The sequence below is a fragment of the Ochotona princeps genome, chromosome 18 (genome assembly GCF_030435755.1).
Source record: "Ochotona princeps isolate mOchPri1 chromosome 18, mOchPri1.hap1, whole genome shotgun sequence".
Lineage (NCBI taxonomy): Eukaryota > Metazoa > Chordata > Mammalia > Lagomorpha > Ochotonidae > Ochotona > Ochotona princeps.
In genome coordinates, this window is record NC_080849.1 from 19,675,050 (window position 1) to 19,695,741 (window position 20,692).

General features: G+C 44.3%; 1 protein-coding gene across 5 annotated transcripts in view; it reads left to right on the plus strand.

Moving 5' to 3' along the window:
• The window catches only part of DYM (dymeclin), a 323,209-nt gene that overhangs the window by 39,336 nt on the left and 263,181 nt on the right, over nucleotides 1–20,692 (plus strand). For all 5 annotated transcript variants that reach the window (XM_058676968.1, XM_058676967.1, XM_058676971.1 and 2 more), the window contains one exon: nucleotides 8,436–8,508. In XM_058676968.1, coding sequence (XP_058532951.1) covers nucleotides 8,436–8,508 — 73 coding nt within the window. The remainder of the gene's footprint in view (nucleotides 1–8,435; nucleotides 8,509–20,692) is intronic.

Consider the following 20,692-nt stretch of genomic DNA (forward strand, 5'->3'; position numbering starts at 1 on the left):
AGACCTCCCCAGGAGCAGGCTTTTGTCCCTCTGCCCATGCTGCCGGCAAGTGAGCTTGCCTCTCAGTGACTTACTGGAGATTTGCCCCGGATTCGGGTCAGTTTATTTGCTTGTGGTTGTTGTTTTTGGTTATGGTGTTGCGGTCCTTGGAGATTTCCTTTCCTTTCTGGAAACCCATCAGTGCACAACGAGGAGTGACTTTGGCCAAGGACTAGTTGTTTTGTAGAGGAGTGTTCATTGGCTTCATGGTTCCACCATGATGGTGCCAGGGAAGGCAGTGAGTTGCCTCCTAAGAATGCTTTGTTTGTTTATTTTTTAAATGATGGAGGAAACCATTGAAGATCGAGGCTCTGGAGACAGAAGCCACAAAGGGAAAAAATGACTGGAGGCAGGCTGGGGAAGGGAGGTGCTGCGATGAGGCGCTTGGAGAGGGCTCCACCTGCTGGAGCAGGCTCAGGCACTGTTAGTGCAGCTCCCGGGCGTGGGCGAGAGGCGCTGGCCCCACTGCATGTCCCTGAGATAGAAATGTTCAGAGAGGTGGAGAGGGGAATGCAACGTTAAAAATGCATTGGAAGCTGGAAGATCGAGTGACAAGTGAGCTTCACTGATCGGGGGAAGCAGAAAGTAGAGTGCCTGCATGGCCAGAGAACTCCAGAAAGAGATTCTCTGCTCAGAGACCCAGAAGGGCTTAGGTCTTGGAAGCACCAGTGTCTTCGAGGACAGACAACCAGGGTGGCCTTGAGGGCATCGCGCCTGAGCTGCTTGCTTCTGTTGTGCAGCGGTGGGGCTACCTCTCGGTCCCCACCCTGGCACTGGTAGTCTGGTCTCCATGGAGGCTGAGCTTGGAGGCCTCCCAGCTCTAAGGCACAATAGGCTTGAGGCATTGACCTCCTGGGCACTGGAGCCTGGAGGGATCCACCCAGCCCTTTCCCATCCGAAGCAGCAGGACTGCCAGTGCAGAAGCCACATCCATTTTTGAGTCTTCAGTGAACAAAACCATTATGCCCTGCAGGCTGTGCCCGTACCTGCTGGGCTTCCCAGCAGTGTGGCCTCGCCATGGCAGGTACAGGTACACAGGGAGCCAGCCATCCCAAACAGTTGAACCAGCAGCTGACTTGTAAGAGATCCAAGAGAGAATAAAATCATGGAGGAGGAAATTTGTGGGAGCAAATTGAAAAATCCTTAATTTACTTGTGCCTCTGTAACACAACCAATTTCCTTTCCCTTCTCGTCTGGCTTAAAACCTTTTAAAAATGCTTTCTTTGGAGTTGCCTTCAAAATCTGTGGTGTGTTCAGCTTGCTAAACTCCCATGGAGATAAATCCCCTGAAACTCGTGGGGGTTTTTTCAGCTGGCTGAGTTGGGTGGACTTCCATGGCCCCTCTTTTCTTTGCTGGAGGTTGTCCCTGAGGACTGGGACAGGCTGTAGCTTGGAAGGAATCCCTGAAATTGTACAGGGAGTGGCTGTGTGCCTTTTGTCCTGTTTTTATTTTAATATAAAATTTTACGGTTTAACTCCTTTAGCTATAGGTAGGTGAGCTATGCAAAAAAACCAAACAAAACCCCAAAAACCAAAACAGTGATAGAACCAAGTGACTTAGAGCGAAAAGTCCTTTAAGACATGAGACTAGTCAGGTGGCTGTGCAGATAAACTGAGGGCCTGCAGGAGCTCTGGGGTTGTTCTGTAGTCCTACAAGGCAGGCTGTCATTTTTATTTCTCCTCCTTGATTTTTTTCTTTATGTTTTCAGTGGGGCAAAATCATTTGAACTTTACTCATTGACACAACTAATAATGAAACCTGGGGGACTGTATTATGGTTAGGATAATTAGGAACATTTCTGTTGCCTGCAATTGTGGCAATAGTACTATGTTACCGAGATGGTAGAGACGACAGTCATTATTATAACTACTGTAATGGACTGAAATTAAATCTGTTTTATTCTAAGAGAGTCATTGTGGTCTTCTTTATGATTAGTTTATAGAATTTGTGTGATTCTTAATGTCTTAGAATAATTCCAGCATTAGCTTCAGAATGAAACCTGGCAACATTGTAGACTGTCACTGTTTTCTGATGTGGTTTAGTGCTGTTTCGTGTGCTGTGAGCAGTCGGCTTGTCCTGGGTTGGTCAGGCTGTGTGTCAGTCAGTCTGTGGAGCAGCTCTCTGCTGGTGCTTCCGTCTTGGCAGAGAAGTTTTGGGTGGCGGTGAGAAGCCGGCAGCTTGACTTTGTGAATGCAGAGAGAACAACCCCTGTTCGTTCTATTCTCTTTTAACATTGTTTTTGATCATTGCAGCTAGCCTGATTTAAGTGCCCTGTCTCTCTTTTTTTTTTTCTGGTTGAACTTTGTGTTTCCTTGATTCCAACATAATTTTCCTCTCCTTTGCTTTGCTCTAAGCATAAGACAGGAGTGATCTCTCAGCACTGGTCCCAGACAGGTGCCCTGTAGAACGCACTGACCCTGCAGCTTGGGCTTGGCTGAAGATTATTAGAGTCACATTGTGATCCCTCCTTGCTCCTTCCTTTAGTTAACCACAGAGGGCCCAGCGAAGTGGTACAGGGACGGGATCGAAATGCCAGTCATCTTGTTTTCTAGAACAGTGGCTGGAATGGTTTATATTTATTCATTGGATTAGATGGTTTCTGGGTTTGGTACCTAAAAAGTCAAGGACTTTTAAGACTGAGAGCAGTCAAAGGAGAAATGTTCTCTCCTGGAGAGAAGAGTGGGCATTTGGTGCAGTGGCTAAGTCACTGCTGGGGATGCCAGTACACCTGCCATCCTTCACTTCTCATCCAGCTTCCTGCTGACACGCCCCTGGGAGGCAGTGGGTGATGGCTCAGGCAGGTGAGTCTCTGCAGCTCCCCTTATGGGCCATAGCTTCTGTTGGGTAGCATGTGGATCAGGCCTGGGTGTTGGTCAGGTCAGGCAAGGTAGCTCCACCTGTTGACAAGTGTGTGAGGGTGGTTTTGGAGGGAGGTGGACTGGGTAGGGCCAGGCCAAACCTTAGTGCACTAGCATGTACAGGAGCCAGGCTGGAGTGTGGGTCATGCTGGGCTAAGCTATCATACCTACTGGTTTGCATGAGCCAGGGCTAGGCTGCAGCACTCACTAGACTGGCCAGGGCTAGGCTGCAGCACCCACCAGTGAGAATTGGTACTGGGAGCAGGCTGGGTCAGGCCAGGCTATGGCATCTGCTGGCAAATGCTGAGTGAGGCGGGCTATGCCAGACTGGGCCATGGCACGCACCTAGTGCACGTGGACCTGTTGGGGTGGTATGTGCCTAGAAGGGGATAATGCGGGGGGCTCCCATGCTGGGCCACTGCCCCTACTGGTGAGCGTGAGAGCCGGGATTTGGGGCAGACCGGCTGGCAGGGCTACAACACCTCTTCGCCTGCATGTGAACTGGGTTAGAGGAAGAGCCAGGCTGGGCTAACTGACTATACCCACTGGTACATGCATGAGCCAGAGTTAAGTGCAGGCTGGTTGGGCTTTGCCACAGCATCAGCTAGCAAGTGCTGGGACTTGGAAAAATCCTATCAAACATTATTGCAGAATCACCTGGAGAGTGCAAGATCCGAGACTGAGAGTATATCCAGTAGAGAAACTGTGGGCACCTCTCTGATGGGCAACAACTCCACTGGTGAACATGAGAACCATGGCTGGGGGTGGGCCTGGCTAGACAGGCAGTGTTACCCACCAGCATGAGTGTAGGCTCGGTAGTGGGGCTGGTAGAATTGAGCTAGGCTTCAGTGCCCATTGACATATATGAGAGCTGAATGGAATGTGGGACAGACTGGACCAGTCTGCTGTACATACTGGCAAGCATAGGAACCAGGGCTGGGGGTGGGCCTGGAGTGGTTATTAGGAACTAGGCTGTAGTTCCTGCTGGTATACGTGGGGACTGAGTGTGAGGTGGAAAGGGCTGGGCTGGGCCACAGCACCTATTTGATTACGTAGAGATGGGACTAGAGACAGAACCAACCCAGCAATTGCAACCACCAGATATGCATAAGTTGATTGGGGTGACGGGCTGACCCGGACCCTGTAGTGGCAAGCAAACACAAGAATCAGGTCTGGGATCACACTTCAGATGAGGTTTCTTTGGGGATCCCCCAAATGAACCGCTGGACTTAGAATTCAACCATGGAAGAATTGCAGGATCTGTGATCTGACCTGGAGTGTATGTGTCAGAGCTGGGCCTCCTCTTAGATGGAGCAGTGGACGGCATACCCAGATGCACATGGAGGATATGGCAGTCCATTGGGGCCTGCAGAGGGCATCTGGTACCACAGCAGAGGAAGGAGGACAGAACAGATTGGTCAACTATCCCAGCCACATGTTGGCAGCAAATATCCGAGCGAATAGAGACGCTGAGGTGTACTGTTTGCCAGTGGACCTTGGAAGGACTTGCTCATACCTGGATCGGCGAGATAGACATTTCAGAACTGTTGAAGCTACTTGAGTAGAACCCTCCGAACATGCTCCACATCGGGAACCCTTGGATGACATTAGGTGGCTGTTCCCCATCTCCAGGCACTGGGGTTTTGGGGAAACTGGGTGCGGCTTCTCCCCTTATCTCCCCTTTTCTCCCACATACAGGAGGAGGAAAAAAAATTTGGAAACAGTTGTCTCATCCACTTTCCTCTAACCCTTAACCTTCAACTCTTCCCATCCTAATCAATTATGTAAACATCATCAAAAATAAAATTTAAAAAATGTGATACAGTATGAATGCTTGATAGTTTTCACTTGATGTACAGGTGTTTATTTGTAGATTAGTCCAGAAACGAGAACATTAGATTCTAAGATTTTTCTTTAAAGATTTATCTATTTTTACTACAAAGTCAGAATACAGAGAGAAAGAGAGACAGAGATGAAGATTTTCCGTACGATGGTTCACTCCCTGAGTGGCTACAACGGCTGGAGCTGTGCTGATCTGAAGCCAGGAGCCAGGAGCTTCTTCCAGGTCTCCCATGCAGGTGCAGGTTCCCAAGGCTTTGGGCCGTCCTCGACTGCTTTCCCAGGCCACAGGCAGGGAGTTGGATGGGAAGTGGAGCTGCCAGGATTAGAACCGGCGCCCATATGGGATCTTGGCATGTTCAAGGCGAGGTCTTTAGCTTCTATGCTATCGCACTGGGCCCAGATTCTCAGATTTTTAAAAATAAATGTTAAGTCCTCAGATTTTTATTGGATAGTCATATATACAGATTATACAGCTTTGGGCTGGTCTTGCTTTCTCAGGCCACAAGCAGGGAACTGGATGGGAAACGGGGCCACAGGGACATGAATTGGTGCCCTTTTGAGATCCCAGAGCATGCAAGGCGAGAACTTTAGCCACTAGGCTACTGCGCCGGGCCCTAGTCCTCAGAGATTTTAACTGCAAGTTGCTGCTGCAGTGGCTTTTATCTTAAGATTTGTTTGTTTATTTTTTTGACGGAGTTAAAGAGACAAATTTTCTATCCACTGATTCACTCTCCAGATACCCACAATGCCAGGTGTGGGCCAGGCTGAAGCCAGGGGCCGGGAGTTTCATCTGGGTCTCCCACATAGGTAGCAAGGGCCTAAATGCTTGGACTGTCCTTTGTTGCTCTCCCAGGCCATTAGCAGGGCGCTGTACCAGAAGAGCAGCAGCCAGGGCACAAGACTGCAAGGACCACGGATGCGCGGCGGCTTCACACCTGCTGTGCGGCAGTGCCGGTCCTGGAAGTTGCTTCTTTTTGTCTTTTGTTTTGTTATATGTTACCTTATGTGTTACACTTTGCACTTAATGTGCTTAATATTATCTTTATTACTTAAAAAATGTATTATAGAACTATGAATCTACTCATTCACTAACCTGGCTGTGAATTTGAGGTCATGATTTGAATGCACATGGAATCAGATGGAGAATTGTTGTCACCATTTTAAGATTTTAAAATTAGATGTGATTACAGCCTGAAAATAAGCAACAAAATCAGGCACCAACTGTAGGTCCTGCACCTTTGTCTCTCATCTTTGTAATCTAAAAGCCGGGCTGCTGTTTGGGTGCTTAGGGATCTGTTATTAAACTACCAAGTGGTCTGGGATGCATTCTGGGGAATCAGGAAGTCATCGTTAGTGTTCTTTCTTGAGGCTAGGTCATTGCATTTCTATAGATAAGCTGAAGAGTTCAGCAAACTGTGTGTGAGGTGCCAACAGATCAGCTTGTTAAATAGGTTGTTCCTCACTTGGGTGGTTCTGGGCCACCTTGGGAGTGAGAAGGATTGAAGTTAGATTTATTCCCATTTTGTGTCTTCAGAAAGAGAGGTTACTCATTTCCTTATTTTCTTCACTGGTTGAACCAGGCCCCTTGCTCTCTTGGAGTGAGATTGAATGTTTGTTGGTCTTGCGTCTTGCTGTGTGACCTTTGTGGCATTATTTGTTGTGTTCCATGTGATTTGATATTCTCTGTATTTGCGCTCATGTCTTGGAGGTTTCCTATCAGTTCTACTTAGGGTAAGACAAGAAGGAATTTCTTTTAATTTCTGAGTAGCAGAAGATGTTTACTCGGGTCGTTGGACACAATCACTGGATTTGTAGCTAGGCACCTGGGTTTAGTTCAGCAGACTTGCACTGAATGTCGGCTACACTTGCCTGTCAACATCCAGAGAGGACTGGTTTAGGACTCCTGTGGGTTTGAGAATCTGTTGATGCAGCAAGTTCCTAATGTAGGATGACTTTAAGAGTTTTCACATAGCTTTCACAAACACAGCTATTTTCAGTAACTGCTGGGTCACTTAATATGCCTAATATAATTAAAATGCTATGTAAGTAACCATTGTACCATATTCCTTAGAGCATTACAACAAGGGAAGAAGTCTGCTCTTGTTCAACAGGTACAGTTACTCCCCACCCCTCCATCCCCATAGTTTTAATTGGTAGTTTGCTGGATCTGTGAAGGTAGAACCTGCAGATATGAAGAGCTGACTCTATGTGCAAGCTTTCTTAGTCACTCTCTTCAAGAAGTAGGGGTCCTGTAGGGGCCTGCCTGCATGGAGAGAGAAAATGATGATTTAGTGTAATTTACATGTGCTGTGGACAATATATGTAGTAAGCCTAGAAACTTTATACATGATTAGCTTTATGCAGGTTGAAGCAGGATTTGGGTTTTAATGAAGAAAGAAAGACTGAGGAGGGTTCAGAGGATTTTTTTTTTTTAAAGATTTATTTATTTTATTACAAAGTTAGATACAGAGAGAGGAAGAGAGACAGAGAGGAAGATCTTCCGCCCGATGATTCACTCCCCAAGTGAGCCGCAACGGCCAGTGCGTGCCGGTCCGAAGCCGGGAACCAGGAACCTCTTCCAGGTCTCCCACGCGGGTGCAGGGTCCCAAAGCTTTGGGCCTTCCTCGACTGCTTTCCCGGGCCACGGTTAGGGAGCTGGATGGGAAGTGGAGCTGCCGGGATTAGAACCGGCGCCCATATGGGATCCCGGGGCGTTCAAGACGAGGACTTTAGCCGCTAGGCCATGCTGCCGGGCCCTCAGAGGATGTGTTTTTTAAGAAATCGGGCTTTTGTTTTTCGAGAGTATTCCAGTGATGGTCTTGGTGTTAATGGAGTGTTAAGTGGTGCTTGACAGGTAGCTTGGCATTGTGGTGGAGGGGACACAGTTGAAAGGGATGCAGGTCCAGATGGTGAAGTGTCTCACATGCTGGGTTGCGCAGTTTATGAACATCTTTTGGTGGTAACATCAGATGTTTGTTGGGAAGGGGTGCCAGTCTTCTGCCCCCACTTGAGAGCAGCCAGAACAGCTTGAGTTTGATTTCTTTCCTGTATTTCAGCTTAACATAAGATTTCATTGAAAAAAAAATAGTATAATCTGAAGAGTTTTGGTAACTACTGGCTTATGGGAACCTTCACATACCTTCGAGCTTATAAAAGTTCTATGTAAAGGGTTGCACTTGTGATGCTGGCATCCCATATACCAGCGCTGATTTAGTCCCAGTTGTTCCACTTCTGATCTAGCTTCTTGCTAACATGCCTGAGAAGTCAGCAGCAGATGGTCCAAGAACTCGAGTCCGTGTCTCCCATCTGGGGGACTGGGTGGAAGTTTCCGGCTCCTCACTTCAGCCTGAATCAGCCCTGATTCTAGTGGCCAGCGGACAGTGAACCAGTAAATAGAAGGTCTCTGTTTCTGTTTTTTCCTTGTTTCTCTCTGTTGCTTTGCCTTTCAAATAAAATAAATATGTAAGTATATATGTGTATATATGTAATTAATGGCTAATGTTCAGAATTCTTGTACTAGTTGAAGGTCATAATAGACCCCAACTTGTTCATGATTTAAATTGTATCAGAAAGCAACAGGGGTGTCTGAATTTATGTAATGATTACTGTTCTTACTCTCATTAGGAATGAAAACCCCAACTTGTAAACTTCCTTTCTAGAGTGTCCTTGGCTAAAACAGTCGCTGTGTCTTGCAGGTTCTGACTCAGAAGATCTCCTGGAGGAGCTGCTGTGCTGTTTGATGCAGTTAATCACTGATACTCCACTCTTGTAAGTTCTGACCTTGCCAGCATTGGTTTGATGTTCTCTGTGTGCTGCAGTGGTAACTGAACATACCAAGGGGTCGCTGGGTCCTGGGAGAATCCTTTTTTGTATGTTTCTAAGGAATTGTATGAACATGGAATTCTTTCATCTCTCTCGCCTAGTTATTTTTTTTTAAAAATTGGAAAGGCAGATATACAGAGAGGAGGAGAGAGAGAGAGAGAGGAAGATCTTCCTTCCGATGGTTCACTCCCCAAGTGAGCCGCAACGGCCGGTGCTGTGCCGATCCGGAGCCAGGAACATCCTCCAGGTCTCCCATGCAGGTGCAGGGTCCCAATGCATTGGGCCTTCCTCAACTGCTTTGCCAGGCCACAAGCAGGGAGCTGGATGGGAAGTGGAGCTGCCGAGATTAGAACCGGCGCCCATATGGGATCCCGGGGCGTTCAAGGCTAGGACTTTAGCCGCTAGGCCACGCCTCCGGGCCCAAGGGGTTTATTTTTTCCCTTCACAACACAGAACTACTCCATTGCTGATGGATACTAAGCTTCCAAAAAGAACTAGGTGAGGGCCCGGCAGCATGGCCTAGAAGCTAAAGTCCTCACCTTGAACACCCCAGGATCCCATATGGGTGCCGGTTCTAATCCCGGCAGCTCCACTTCCCATCCAGCTCCCTGCTTGTGGCCTGGAAAAGCAGTTGAGGACGGCCCAATGCTTTGGGACCCTGCACCCGTGTGGGAGACCCGGAAGAGGTTCCTGGTTCCTGGCATCGGATCGGCGCACATCGGCCCGTTGTGGCAACTTGGGGAGTGAATTATCGGGCAGAAGATCTTCCTCTCTGTCTCTCTTCCTCTGTGTATATCTGGCTGTAATAAAATGAATAAATCTTTAAAAAAAAAATAATAAACCCCTCACAGTATGAAGCATGTAGTAGGCACAGGATTAGATTCACTGGTGTAATAAGAAGTTGCACAATTTCTGCAAACTAGAGTTTAGGACAGAGCAGTGTGAATTGAATCTGTATGGGGTAGCATAGGGGGGTGACCACCTGGTGTTTCTTCCCTTTACTGTTTGGGTACCTGGTTTTATTTCTGGCTTCTTTAGGAGGGGACGTATTTCCATTTCCGGCCCTCCTTGAAGCCAGGAGAAGGCAGGAACTATTGGGGCTGGGTGGACGATCTCCTCATGAGAATTTGGGATAGAGTTCTTTAAAGGGACTGACTCAATCAGGAGGATTTTTTTTCTCCTTTCCTGACACTATCCTGCTGACTGGATTGTGGACAAGGTCTTTGGAGATGTGTGTGCATCTTGACACCATGAGCCAAGAGTCCCAGAAAAATGACTGGAAGTCACTGAACCACTCCACTGAAATCAGTGGCTATCAGGCCCCCTGCTTCACACATGACTTCTCAGGTGGCAAATATAAACTTCTTGGGACCACTGTTGTGACTTAGTAGGTTAAGCTGCTGTCTGCAGCACTGGCATCCTGTATGGCCACCAGTTCAAGTCCTGGCTACTCTGCTTCCAATGAGGCTCCCTGCTAAATATGCCTGGAAAGACAGCAGAGGATGGCTGAAATATTTGTGCCTTGGCCACCGTCATGGTGAACCTGAATTAAGTTCTAAGCTTTTGGTGTCAACCTGACCCATAGTTGGCCATTGTGAGCATTTGTGGATTGAACCAGTGGATGGAAGATCTTCATTTTTCTTTGCCTTTTCCTCTTGCTCTGTAACCCCGCCTTCCAAATAAAAACAAATGTTTTAAAATTTTTTTGTTTATATTACTCTGTGTTTCACTGCAGCTCAATGCAATTCTCTTGGGATTCCAAATGTTTGTCTGGCTCATTAACTTTAAAAATTTATTTACTGGGCCCAGCACTATGGCTCGTTCTCGTGTTATATGTTCTGGGATCCCATATGGGAACTGGGTGCCAGTTTGTGTCCCGACTGCCCTGCTTATGGCCTGGAAAAGTATGGGAGGACGGCATAAACCCTTGGGACCTTGCACCCATGTGGGAGACCTGAAGGAAGCTCCTGGCTCCTGGCTTCAGATTGGCTCAGCTCCAGCTCTTGGCAGCCATGTGGGGAGTGAACCATCGGGCGGAAGATCTTTCTGTCTGTCCTCCTCTCTATGCCTGCCTTTCCAACAAAAGTAAAATAAATCTTTAAAATAAAAAGAAAGCCTTAAAATTTAATTTACTTATTTGAGAAGTGGAGAGAGCGAGCACGAGCCTGATATCCCTTTGCTGTTTTCATTTCATAAATGCCTGCAACATCTGGGGCTGAGGCAAGAGCTGTGCACAATGCAGGTCTTAGGCGTGCTGAGCGGGACCAGCTACTTCAGACATCCTCTGCTGTTGCCCCTGATCTGCATTAGTGGGAAGCTCAAATCAGGGGCTGGAGCTGGGAATCAAACCCAGCTACTCCAGTGTGGACGTTGGTGCTTTAAACAGTGGACCAAATGCTTGCCCCCAACAGTAATGAGTCTCAGCGTTTTCCAAAAATCTGCTTCCCTGAGAGAAGCCTTGTTAGACATTTTTTTTCATAATTATTGTTCCTCCTAATAAAAATGAATATCCTGAAAATTGAGTATGTGTAATTCATGACCTTTGGAGGATCATAAGCTATTACAATATCTGTGATGTTCCCCTCACCCCACCCCCAAATTCTGAAGTTTTCACTCCCTACCCCCCATTGGCAATGCATTTTTTAAAGGAATTTTTAGCAAGAAGTGAGACTTAAGGTGTTTTGAGGTGAGATTGCAGAATCTCAATCTATATAGGCTTATAGTTGGAAATGCTCTGTTTGCCTGTGAGCAAAAGAAGGGAGGTGTCTGTGAGAAGATGGGCTCCTGGCCTCTGTGGAATGTGATTACAACACCCAGAATTTTCCTGTAGACTTGGAGGAGCACTGAAGCTTGTTGTGATTAGATGATACCATGTGGCCTGGAATGGAGGAGTACCTGTGGGGAACAACCCGGAGCAATTCTCCCCTCATGTGGAACTGTGGCACACAGTTGGCATGGCTGGCATTCTCTCTCTCCTTCCATTCCAGTGACTTTCATTGTCATTTGGATGGCAGTGGCTTCCAGTTTAGCCACTTCGGCAACTTCATGGGTTTGAGCATGGTTTAGCCTCCAAATTCATGTAGATTTTATCCCAAAGATTGCAAGTCAATGGCATTGAGAGACTAGAAATGTAATCTGTTTATGGTGTTCAGGATGTGAGCTTAGTGGGAGGACCTTAGGTCTTTGAAGATGTGCCCTGGGAAGGTAGTTCTTGCAATAAGGTTGTTAGGAAGAGATGAGTTGGGTCCAGCTACTCTCTCTACTCCCTGGCTCATTAGGTGGTCCTTCTTCCACACGGTCTCCATCACCACTGTCCACCCAAGCTAGAGTGTCTAGAAACATGGGATGTTGGTGACATTCTGAAACTCTCGTAGCAGCCTTGGGTCCCTTCTCTTTGGATTCCTTCTTAGCTGAGGAAAATGAACAGCAATCTTGGTCAAGCCACTCTGGTCAGATTTCCTGTTACAGATGAGGGAGAGGCTCATCCACCTTGACTGCGTCATGGTCATGGTGTGTGGGGTGCCTCATATGTTCCTGATTTAATTGTTATTTTTTAAATGTTATGTTTTTTTTCTTAAAGGTTTATTTATTCAAAAGGCAGAGAGAAAGAGAGAGAGAGAGAGAAATCTTCTATCTGCTGGTTCACTTCCCCATTTGGCCACAAAGACCAGGGCTGGGCCAGGCTAAAAATAGTATCGAGGTGCTTCATCTCGGCCTTCCATGTAAGTGCAGGGACCAAGTCCTTGGCCGTCTTCTGCTTTCCCAGTCCGTAAGCAAGGAACTGAATGGGAAGTAGAATAGTCGGGAATCAAACTGGTGCATGTGGAGAACGCTGGAACACTTAGCTCCTCCTGATTTAATTCTAAACTAGTATCACCTCAGATTACATTTCTGTCACCAGAAGTACCAGCGATTTGGTGTGTACCCTAAAGCAGGACTTCCACTTTTTGCCCTTGTTGATAGAATGTTTTGGTGAAGTTAAGGAGGATGAACATAGAGCTTTTTAGGTATCAACTGAGCTGTGACCACATTGGCTAGAGCAGCCACTTACACACTCTTATGGAAGAAGCAGTGTTGTAATATATCAAACATTTCATGTTTTAATATGTTTATACTTTTTAAATGAACTGAAAATGCCCAGAGAGCCAGCTGCCTTATGTTGGGTACGCTCGGTTTTAACCAGCTGCTGAAACCATTTCTCATGATTGAATGTTCTTGGAACTCTGTCTTCGCAGCTTTGTCTTGGTGACCGTTTCTATGTGAAACCAAACTGCTCTTTAGATGTTTCATCTGCTGTAACTGTGCTGCAGGCTTATGGATCATCTTAGAGTTTAAGGGAGATTACTATAGAAAAACTGGGAATGCTTCACTTTTCAGCATTACCAGAGAACTTTTCTCCTTTAACATTGGCGAGCCCGGGCTGAATTAGCAGGTGAATCGTAAGAGAAAACACAACAGCTACCAAGGGTCATTCAAAACTAGGTTAAATGTTTTGTGTGTGAATCCTATACATTTTTTTTTCCTGTTAATACTGAAAACAAAGTGACTGCTGAGAATACATATACAAACATGGAGGATCTTGGTAAAGTTGTTGCAAAATGTGTATTATGAATAATGCTGGGCCTGGTATGGTAGCCTAGTAGCTAAAGTCCTTGCCTTGCATGTAATGGGATCCCATATGGGTGCCAGTTCTAATCCCAGCAGCCCCACTTCCCATGCAGCTCCCTACTTGTGGCCTGGGAAAACAGTTGAGGATAACCCAATGCCTTGGGACCCTGCACCTGAGTGGGAGACCTGGAGGAGGCTCCTGGGTCCTGGTTTTGGATTGGCTCAGCTCCAGCCATTACGACTACTTGGGGAGTGTACCATCGGACGGATCTTTCTCTGTCTCTCCTCCTCTCTGTACATCTGACTTTCCAATAAAAATAAATCTTTAAAAAAATGCTGTTTGATTTGCATAGATTACAGGTTTTTTTTAACACCAGAATAAACTTAACATTTTGGTTTCAGTTTTCTACTAACTTTGTAAGTGCTTTTGTGCATATGTGTTTATATATGATATATTTTATTTAATAATCTACAAACTGAGTTTCAGTGGTACTTTATTTTTTTTTTAAAGATTTATTTTTATTACAAAGTCAGATATACAGAGAGAGGAAGAGAGACAGAGAGGAAGATCTTCCGTCCGATGATTCACTCCCCAAGTTGCCCAACGGGCCGATGCGCGCCGATCCGGAGCCAGGAACCAGGAACCTCTTCCAGGTCTCCCACACGGGTGCAGGGTCCCAATGCATTGGGCCTTCCTCAACTGCTTTGCCAGGCCACAAGCAGGGAGCTGGATGGGAAGTGGAGCTGCTGGGATTAGAACTGGCACCCATATGGGATCCTGGGGCGTGTTCAAGGTGAGTACTTTAGCCGCTAGGCCACGCCTCCGGGCTCTCAGTGGTACTTTATTATGAGAAGAGGTTGAACTGCAGTAGGTTAGATTAACTCCCAGAGGTTAATTTCCAGGAGCTTCATCCAGGTTTTCCACATGGATGGCAGGGGTCCCCACACTTGGGCCATCTTCCACTGTTTCCTCAGGATTATAGTAGGGAGATGGATCGGAGATGGAGCAGCTGTGACATGAATTGGCATCCATACACGGTGACCGCATCACAGATGGAGCTTAACCCACTATGCTACAGTACTTGCCCAAGGCTTTTAAATTGTTGTTGGCTACTGCTTGCCAGACATAGTGATTTTCTTGATAAAAGTTATTTGTCAAAGTCAGGTTAAAATTATGTATCTGCATCTAGTCTGTATGGAAATGTAATTTTGTATAAAGATGCATTCTACTGTGATGTAATGGTTCATAGCTCTTTGCCATTGGCTCATTCACTCTAATGACTAGTGTGTCTTAGTGACATTTGTATTAGAAGGGACCTGTAGACCCCAATACATTAAGAATGACATCTGACAGTATTTAAGGAAATGATTGATTAATTCATTGTAAATGTTGAGTAGTCCAGAACCGTTTAGCTCAGGGGTTACTCAGCATTTTAATTAATTATTTAATTAATCTGCTTATTCTTATTGGAAAGGCAGATCAGATTTATGGAGAAAGATCTTTAACTCCCCTAATAGCTGCAACAGCTGGAGCTGAACTGATCTGAAGCCAGGAGCCAGGAGCTTCTTTTTGGTCTCCCATGCAGCTGCGTTGGTCCCAAGACTTTGACTCATCCTCTACTGCTTTCCCAGGCTGCAGGCAGGGAGCTGGATGGGAAATGCAGCAGCTGGGACATGAACCAGCTCCCAGATGGGATCAGGCACTTGCAATGTGAGGATTTATCTTTGATGTCAGTCTGACATTGTATTTTAGTTGTCTTCTGATTATCTTTTCATAATAAAATAACTTCTTTTTAATCGAATTTATATTCAGAATCAAGCTGTGAATATTCTGCTTGTATAGCATACTAGGTATAGAAAGCTGTGACTGTTACAGATTTAGAGGCGGGAAAATACTCAAATGGCCCTGCAAGAGGAGCAGCCAGGGTGATCCACAGTGGCCAGTTTAGTGAAGGGACGACAGGAAGTGTTGACTCTGGACTTCTTGGAAGTGAAAAACTTGTTTGGAGAATTATGAGTATTTGATTAAGGCAGCAAGTGTGAAGATTTGGCTTAGAGAAGCTAAGTTGTTTGATGGAGCAAAAGCTGGAAATATTAAGGACCAGTGATTCCATTATGCTTAGGGTTTTCTGTTTATTAATATAGAAAAGAATACAATTTTTGAGCTAGTTCTCTGTAATCTATTTGGAAATTCTTGAGGAAGGATGAAATTGATGAAGAATCTTATTTGTAAGATCCAGTAATCAATGTCCTCAAGATTTCTGTAGGATAATGAAATTTCATAAAATGCATCTTGATTTGACCCATAGTCTAATGGTACTGGCTTAGATGTTATAATGTGGAAAAACTGACTACTTTGGGTCCAGTGCAGCTAATCCTCTGCCTGCAGCCCCAGTATCCTACTTGGGTTCCAGTTCTAGTCCTGGCTTCTCCACTTGCAATCCATCTCCCTGCTTATGGATGGCTTATTGACTGGAGTTGAGCCAGGAGGGTGCACCTGCATGGGTGACCTAGAAGCAGCTCCTGGCTCCTGGCTTCAAATCAATTCAGCTCCAGCCATTGGTGGTCATTTAGGGAGTTAACCAACAAATGGAAGATCTCTCTCTCTGTCTCTCCTCCTCTGTAAATCTGCCTTTCAAATAAAAAATGTCATTAAAAAATCTGAATACTGCAGATGTTTGGTGTTAAGAGTGAGCAAATGGTTGAAGAACCTGGAGTGTCAGGAATGGCTTCTTTCTGCAGTCTCGGGCTGTTGGGTGAGAACAGAGGGGCAGGAGAGGTCCCTGGTTGGCAGGGACCAGTGGAGGCCTCGCTCGGCAGTCTGCTCTTGCTTTGCTTGTTGATTCTCAAGCACTTGTCCAAACTTCACCCGGAGGGTGAGGCTAGCAGAAGCACATCAGCAATTAAATTTTAGGTGCTGCATGGCAAACATCTACTACATTTCTCTGGAAGAATGAAGCATGGAATTTTCATATATCAAAATAATATATTAGAAGTCCATAAGAACCTTCTAGTTTGAAGATTGGTATCGGGTACCTTGGATCCAGTGAAGAATTTTTTTTGTTTGTGTAACATTACCTGGTTGTTGAAGAAATCTGACCACATACATTTAGTAGCACCATGTCCAGTTACAAGATAGGTTCTTAGGTTGCACTAAATGCTTATCTGGTTACTGTCAGCAAGTATAGGAAGTAGCACGTAGCAGTAACAAGTCTCCTCATTCTGGATCCACAAAATAAGGTTTGAATGTGAAATCTGCTACCAACCAGCAGCATCACCCCAGCCCGTGGTTTCCATTTTGCACTTGGGTTAATAGATCAGATATCATCACTTGGAAAGGACATTTGAGTGCATGTCTTTCAGTTTTTAACACTTTGGACATGGAGGTTGCTTGAGTTTGTAGATTAACTCAGCTGGCTATTGAGGGAATAACTAGCTTTAATATGTATCATGTCCTGAGTTAAAGTAGAGCAGCCAGCAGCTAAGATGTGTCCAGTCTCTTGCCTCAGCATTGCGTTGGAAATCAAAGTCATATACTTAAAATGTTTTATAAATCTTAAAATGCTGAGTATAAAGGATGTTGTCTTGCACATATGACGTATTCAAGAAAAACATTGATTTGTTGTTTTGTTTTTTTTTTTAAGATTTATTTTTATTACAAAGTCAGATATACAGAGAGAGGAGGAGAGACAGAGAAAATCTTCCGTCCGATGATTCACTCCCCAAGTGAGCCACAGCGGGCCGATGCGCGCCGATCCGATGCCAGGAACCAGGAGCCTCTTCCAGGTCTCCCACACGGGTGCAGGGTCCCAATGCATTGGGCCTTCCTCGACTGCTTTGCCAGGCCACAAGCAGGGAGCTGGATGGGAAGTGGAGCTGCCGGGATTAGAACCGGCGCCCATATGGGATCCCGGGGCGTTCAAGGCGAGTACTTCAGCCACTAGGCCACGCCTCCGGGCCCAGAACATTGATTTGTAATAAGATTGCTGTTAAAACTACTCTTAAAAATCTTACTTTCTGCAGGATAGCAGTATTTTATCTAGGAGTATAAAGATAAAAGCTTAAATAAACCACTGGAAAAGCTAAGAATTGAAAATTGATTGTGGGGAGGAAGTAGATCAAGTTCTTTATTGATGTCTGCTCATGTAACTTTTTTCTTGCCTATTGGTACCTTCTATTGGTATACTTTCCTTTAGCTCCTTGATTATGTGTAAATCACTATTTTTATTAAGTTAAAATGAAAGTCATATTGTGATTATTTGTGTTACTGTTACAAGTGGGATGTTTACAAACAATGTCTAAATTTTGATCAGGTGCTAGTAATTGTTTTTAGGTCCTGAGAACTCTTTCTGTGACTTCTTGTTCCATAAGCGTGATGTCATGAGTTGGCTTCAGTGCCATTTTGATAATTGTATGCCCACTAGATTGTTGTCATTACAGGCTCAGAATATTTGTTTTTACATTATGTATCCGTCTTATTAACTTGTCAGTCTAAAGTTTTGTTTTTAGGCTATTTTTAGGAGATCTTTTTATGTTGAATTTTATTTTGTTAAGCTATAGCTATTTTTAAACAGTTGATGTATTTACATGTAAGTTCTTTGAGCAATAGTTGAAAAGTGAGATTTGAGTTCCTGTGATCCTCTCTCGTGGATAGGTTAGGTGGCTGATGTAGGTGCTTAGTGACAGTTCTGAGACTGCAGTCAAGACTTTAGACATTTATTCTATTTAATTGAAAGGTAGAATTACAGAGAGAGATTGAATGCACACAAGAGAAAGAGATCTTCTGTCTGCTGGTTCAATCCCCAAATAGCTGCAGCAGTTGCTTTGGGCCAGTCTGAAGCCAGGAGCTGCATCTGAGTCTCTCATGTGGGTGCAGGGACTCAGGCACTTGGTTATCTTCTATTGCTGTCCCAGCCGCATTAGCAGAAGGCTGAATTGGCTTGAACCAGTGCCCATATGGGGTGCCAGTGTTGTAGGTGGTGGTAACTTAGCCCATTATGCCACAAGGCCAGTCCCAACAGTGCACATCTCTTGATTCCTAGCCACCTATTTTTTGTTCTCTTATTAAGCTTTTTTAAAAATTAAGAATATTACTACGTTTTTGATTCATTACCTTTTCAAATTAACCGTCACTATTATTGATAGTAGCTATCCATCCATCTATCTATATATTGATTTTACATATATATATATATATACATATATATATGATAGTATGAATGATAGCACTTTTTAGTCTCATGTTTGACTTTTAGAATCTTCGAGTTGGCCTGACATGGATATTCTGAATTTGGTCTTTATCCTTTGAACGTGTCAGTTGTTTTTATTAAACTTATGTTCCATTTACACTGTACCATCAGGTTTCTTATCCAATAGTAAATCAAAGGAGCGTGTTTTTCCCTCTGTGTTCCTGGACTTAGCCCTCAGCCAACACTAACACCAATTTCATGAAGGCTTTTGTCCTTATCCAAGTGTTCCACTCAGCCCTCACAGAGCAGTACAAGGTCATGGCGCCTGTCTTTTTTTCTTCACACAAAATTAATAACTTGCTCTAACAGTAGTTTGTTCTAGGACATTTCCAGACCAGATGGTGGAAAGTTCTTGGGATATTATGGCAGCCAAAGCAACATTTTGGCTTCTTAAAAGTTGACTTTGTTTTGGTGATTGTGTAATGAAAAGCTTGTGAAGATTATACAGGGACATTGAAACAAGAAAGATCTGTTGGCGTAAAACATTTTTCATCTTTTCAAAACCACCGCACACTGTATGGTAGAGTTTTGGTTTCTTTCAAGTGTTGGCCTCTCCAGCTTTTCCACACTGATTATTTGGCACTTAAGGTAGCACAATTAGCTTATTTTTATTTTTTTTTCTTCACATGAATTTAATGTTGCCTTGAGTTTTTTTTTGAATGCTATAGAAAGTTACAAAAGGAAATGACATTAGAAATGAATTTGCTTAAATATACTTATTTATAAATAAGAAAACCAACATCTATATGAGCTGTTGGTTTGAAGTTAACAAGGTAGATTAATAAAGAACTAAGAAGTATAGATCCTGGCTTTCCTAATTTTGAGTCAGTGACTTTGCTGGTTTATCATAATGCAGTTTGGTGTAGCTGTAAATATGTGTTTGGTATATTTGGAGCAGAGGATTTAAAAAAATTTGTGTCTGTTCATATAGTCAGAAGCTTACACTTTTGCTTAACCCTGAATTATGTAGCAGATGTTTCTGTAAAGTATGCTTCCAAATCACTTGGGATAACTTGCTTTATAAGACTAGTATGAGCCTGTACTCAAGTCTAACAAAGACATTATGTAAAAATAAATTTATACAGATAAGTATTTGGCACAGTGGTTAAGTGGCTGCTTGGGACACTTGCCTCCCATGTTAGAGTTTGTGGTTCAAGTCCCAGCTACTACGCTTTTCATCGATGAGTGAGGACTGACTAGAAATAGGATGCTTACCAGACATGGAATTCTATTAGCAGCTTGACTTTGAACTTCCCAGCGTCCAGAATTGTGAGGAATAATTGTCTGTTGCATAAAACACCCACTGGTCATTTGTCACAGAAGTCTAAACTAACTATGGCATGGTCATAGAAAAACTGTGGCAATGAACTGGAAAGTAAAAAGTTTAAAATCCCACTAAATAAGACATGAAAAAGAATAAATTCTGTAAGTGTGTGAACCCTTATGTGCTGACAGCTAAAAAGTGTTTCTCAGGGAAGTTAAAAAAAGGCTTAAATTCAGCAAGAATCATGTTCATGAATTGGAAGTCAGTATTAAGGCGTGAATGTTACCCAAACCAAGCACTTGTTTCAAGTTGTTCCATGTGTATCACAATTCTCTATGTAGGAATTGGCTAGCTGGCAATAACATATCACTAGAGGGCAAATAACCTAGATGGCATAGAGTGATATTGAAAAAGAAGGTAAATAGATTGCTTGTATTGCTATACTCGTCGAGATACATGGTAAAGCTACACCTTTTGAGAACTGTGGTATTGACAAACAAATCTAAGAATCACAATAGGGAGCCCAATAAACATGTTTAATATCCAGTAGATTGAATTTTAAGAAAAACAATAAATTCCGCTGGGGAGGGAGAGGCTTTTTATCAACTGCCAATGTTGGAAAAGCTGGTAATCCTCATTGGGAAAAAGCAAAATAAAGCAAGTGGTTCCTTACTTTGCCTGTATAGACTTAAATTAGGAAAATCCATACAATTGTAGGTAAAGTTCGCAGAAAGGGCAGAAAGAAGTAACCATAAAATAAAAATGTGGGTCAGGCCTTTGTAGCAGTGATTTAAGGTGTTGCTTGGGGGGCTTGCATCCCTTATCAGAGTACCTGGGTTTGAGTTACGGCTCTGCTCCCCAGTGATTCATTCCAGTTTCTGGGAGGCAATGGGTGCTGACTTAGGCAGTTGAGTTAACCTCTAGAGGGAGATGTGGTTTGAGTTTCCAGCTCCTGGGCATTTGGGAAATGAACCAGCAGATGAGAACTGTGTCTGCTTCTTAAGTGAAT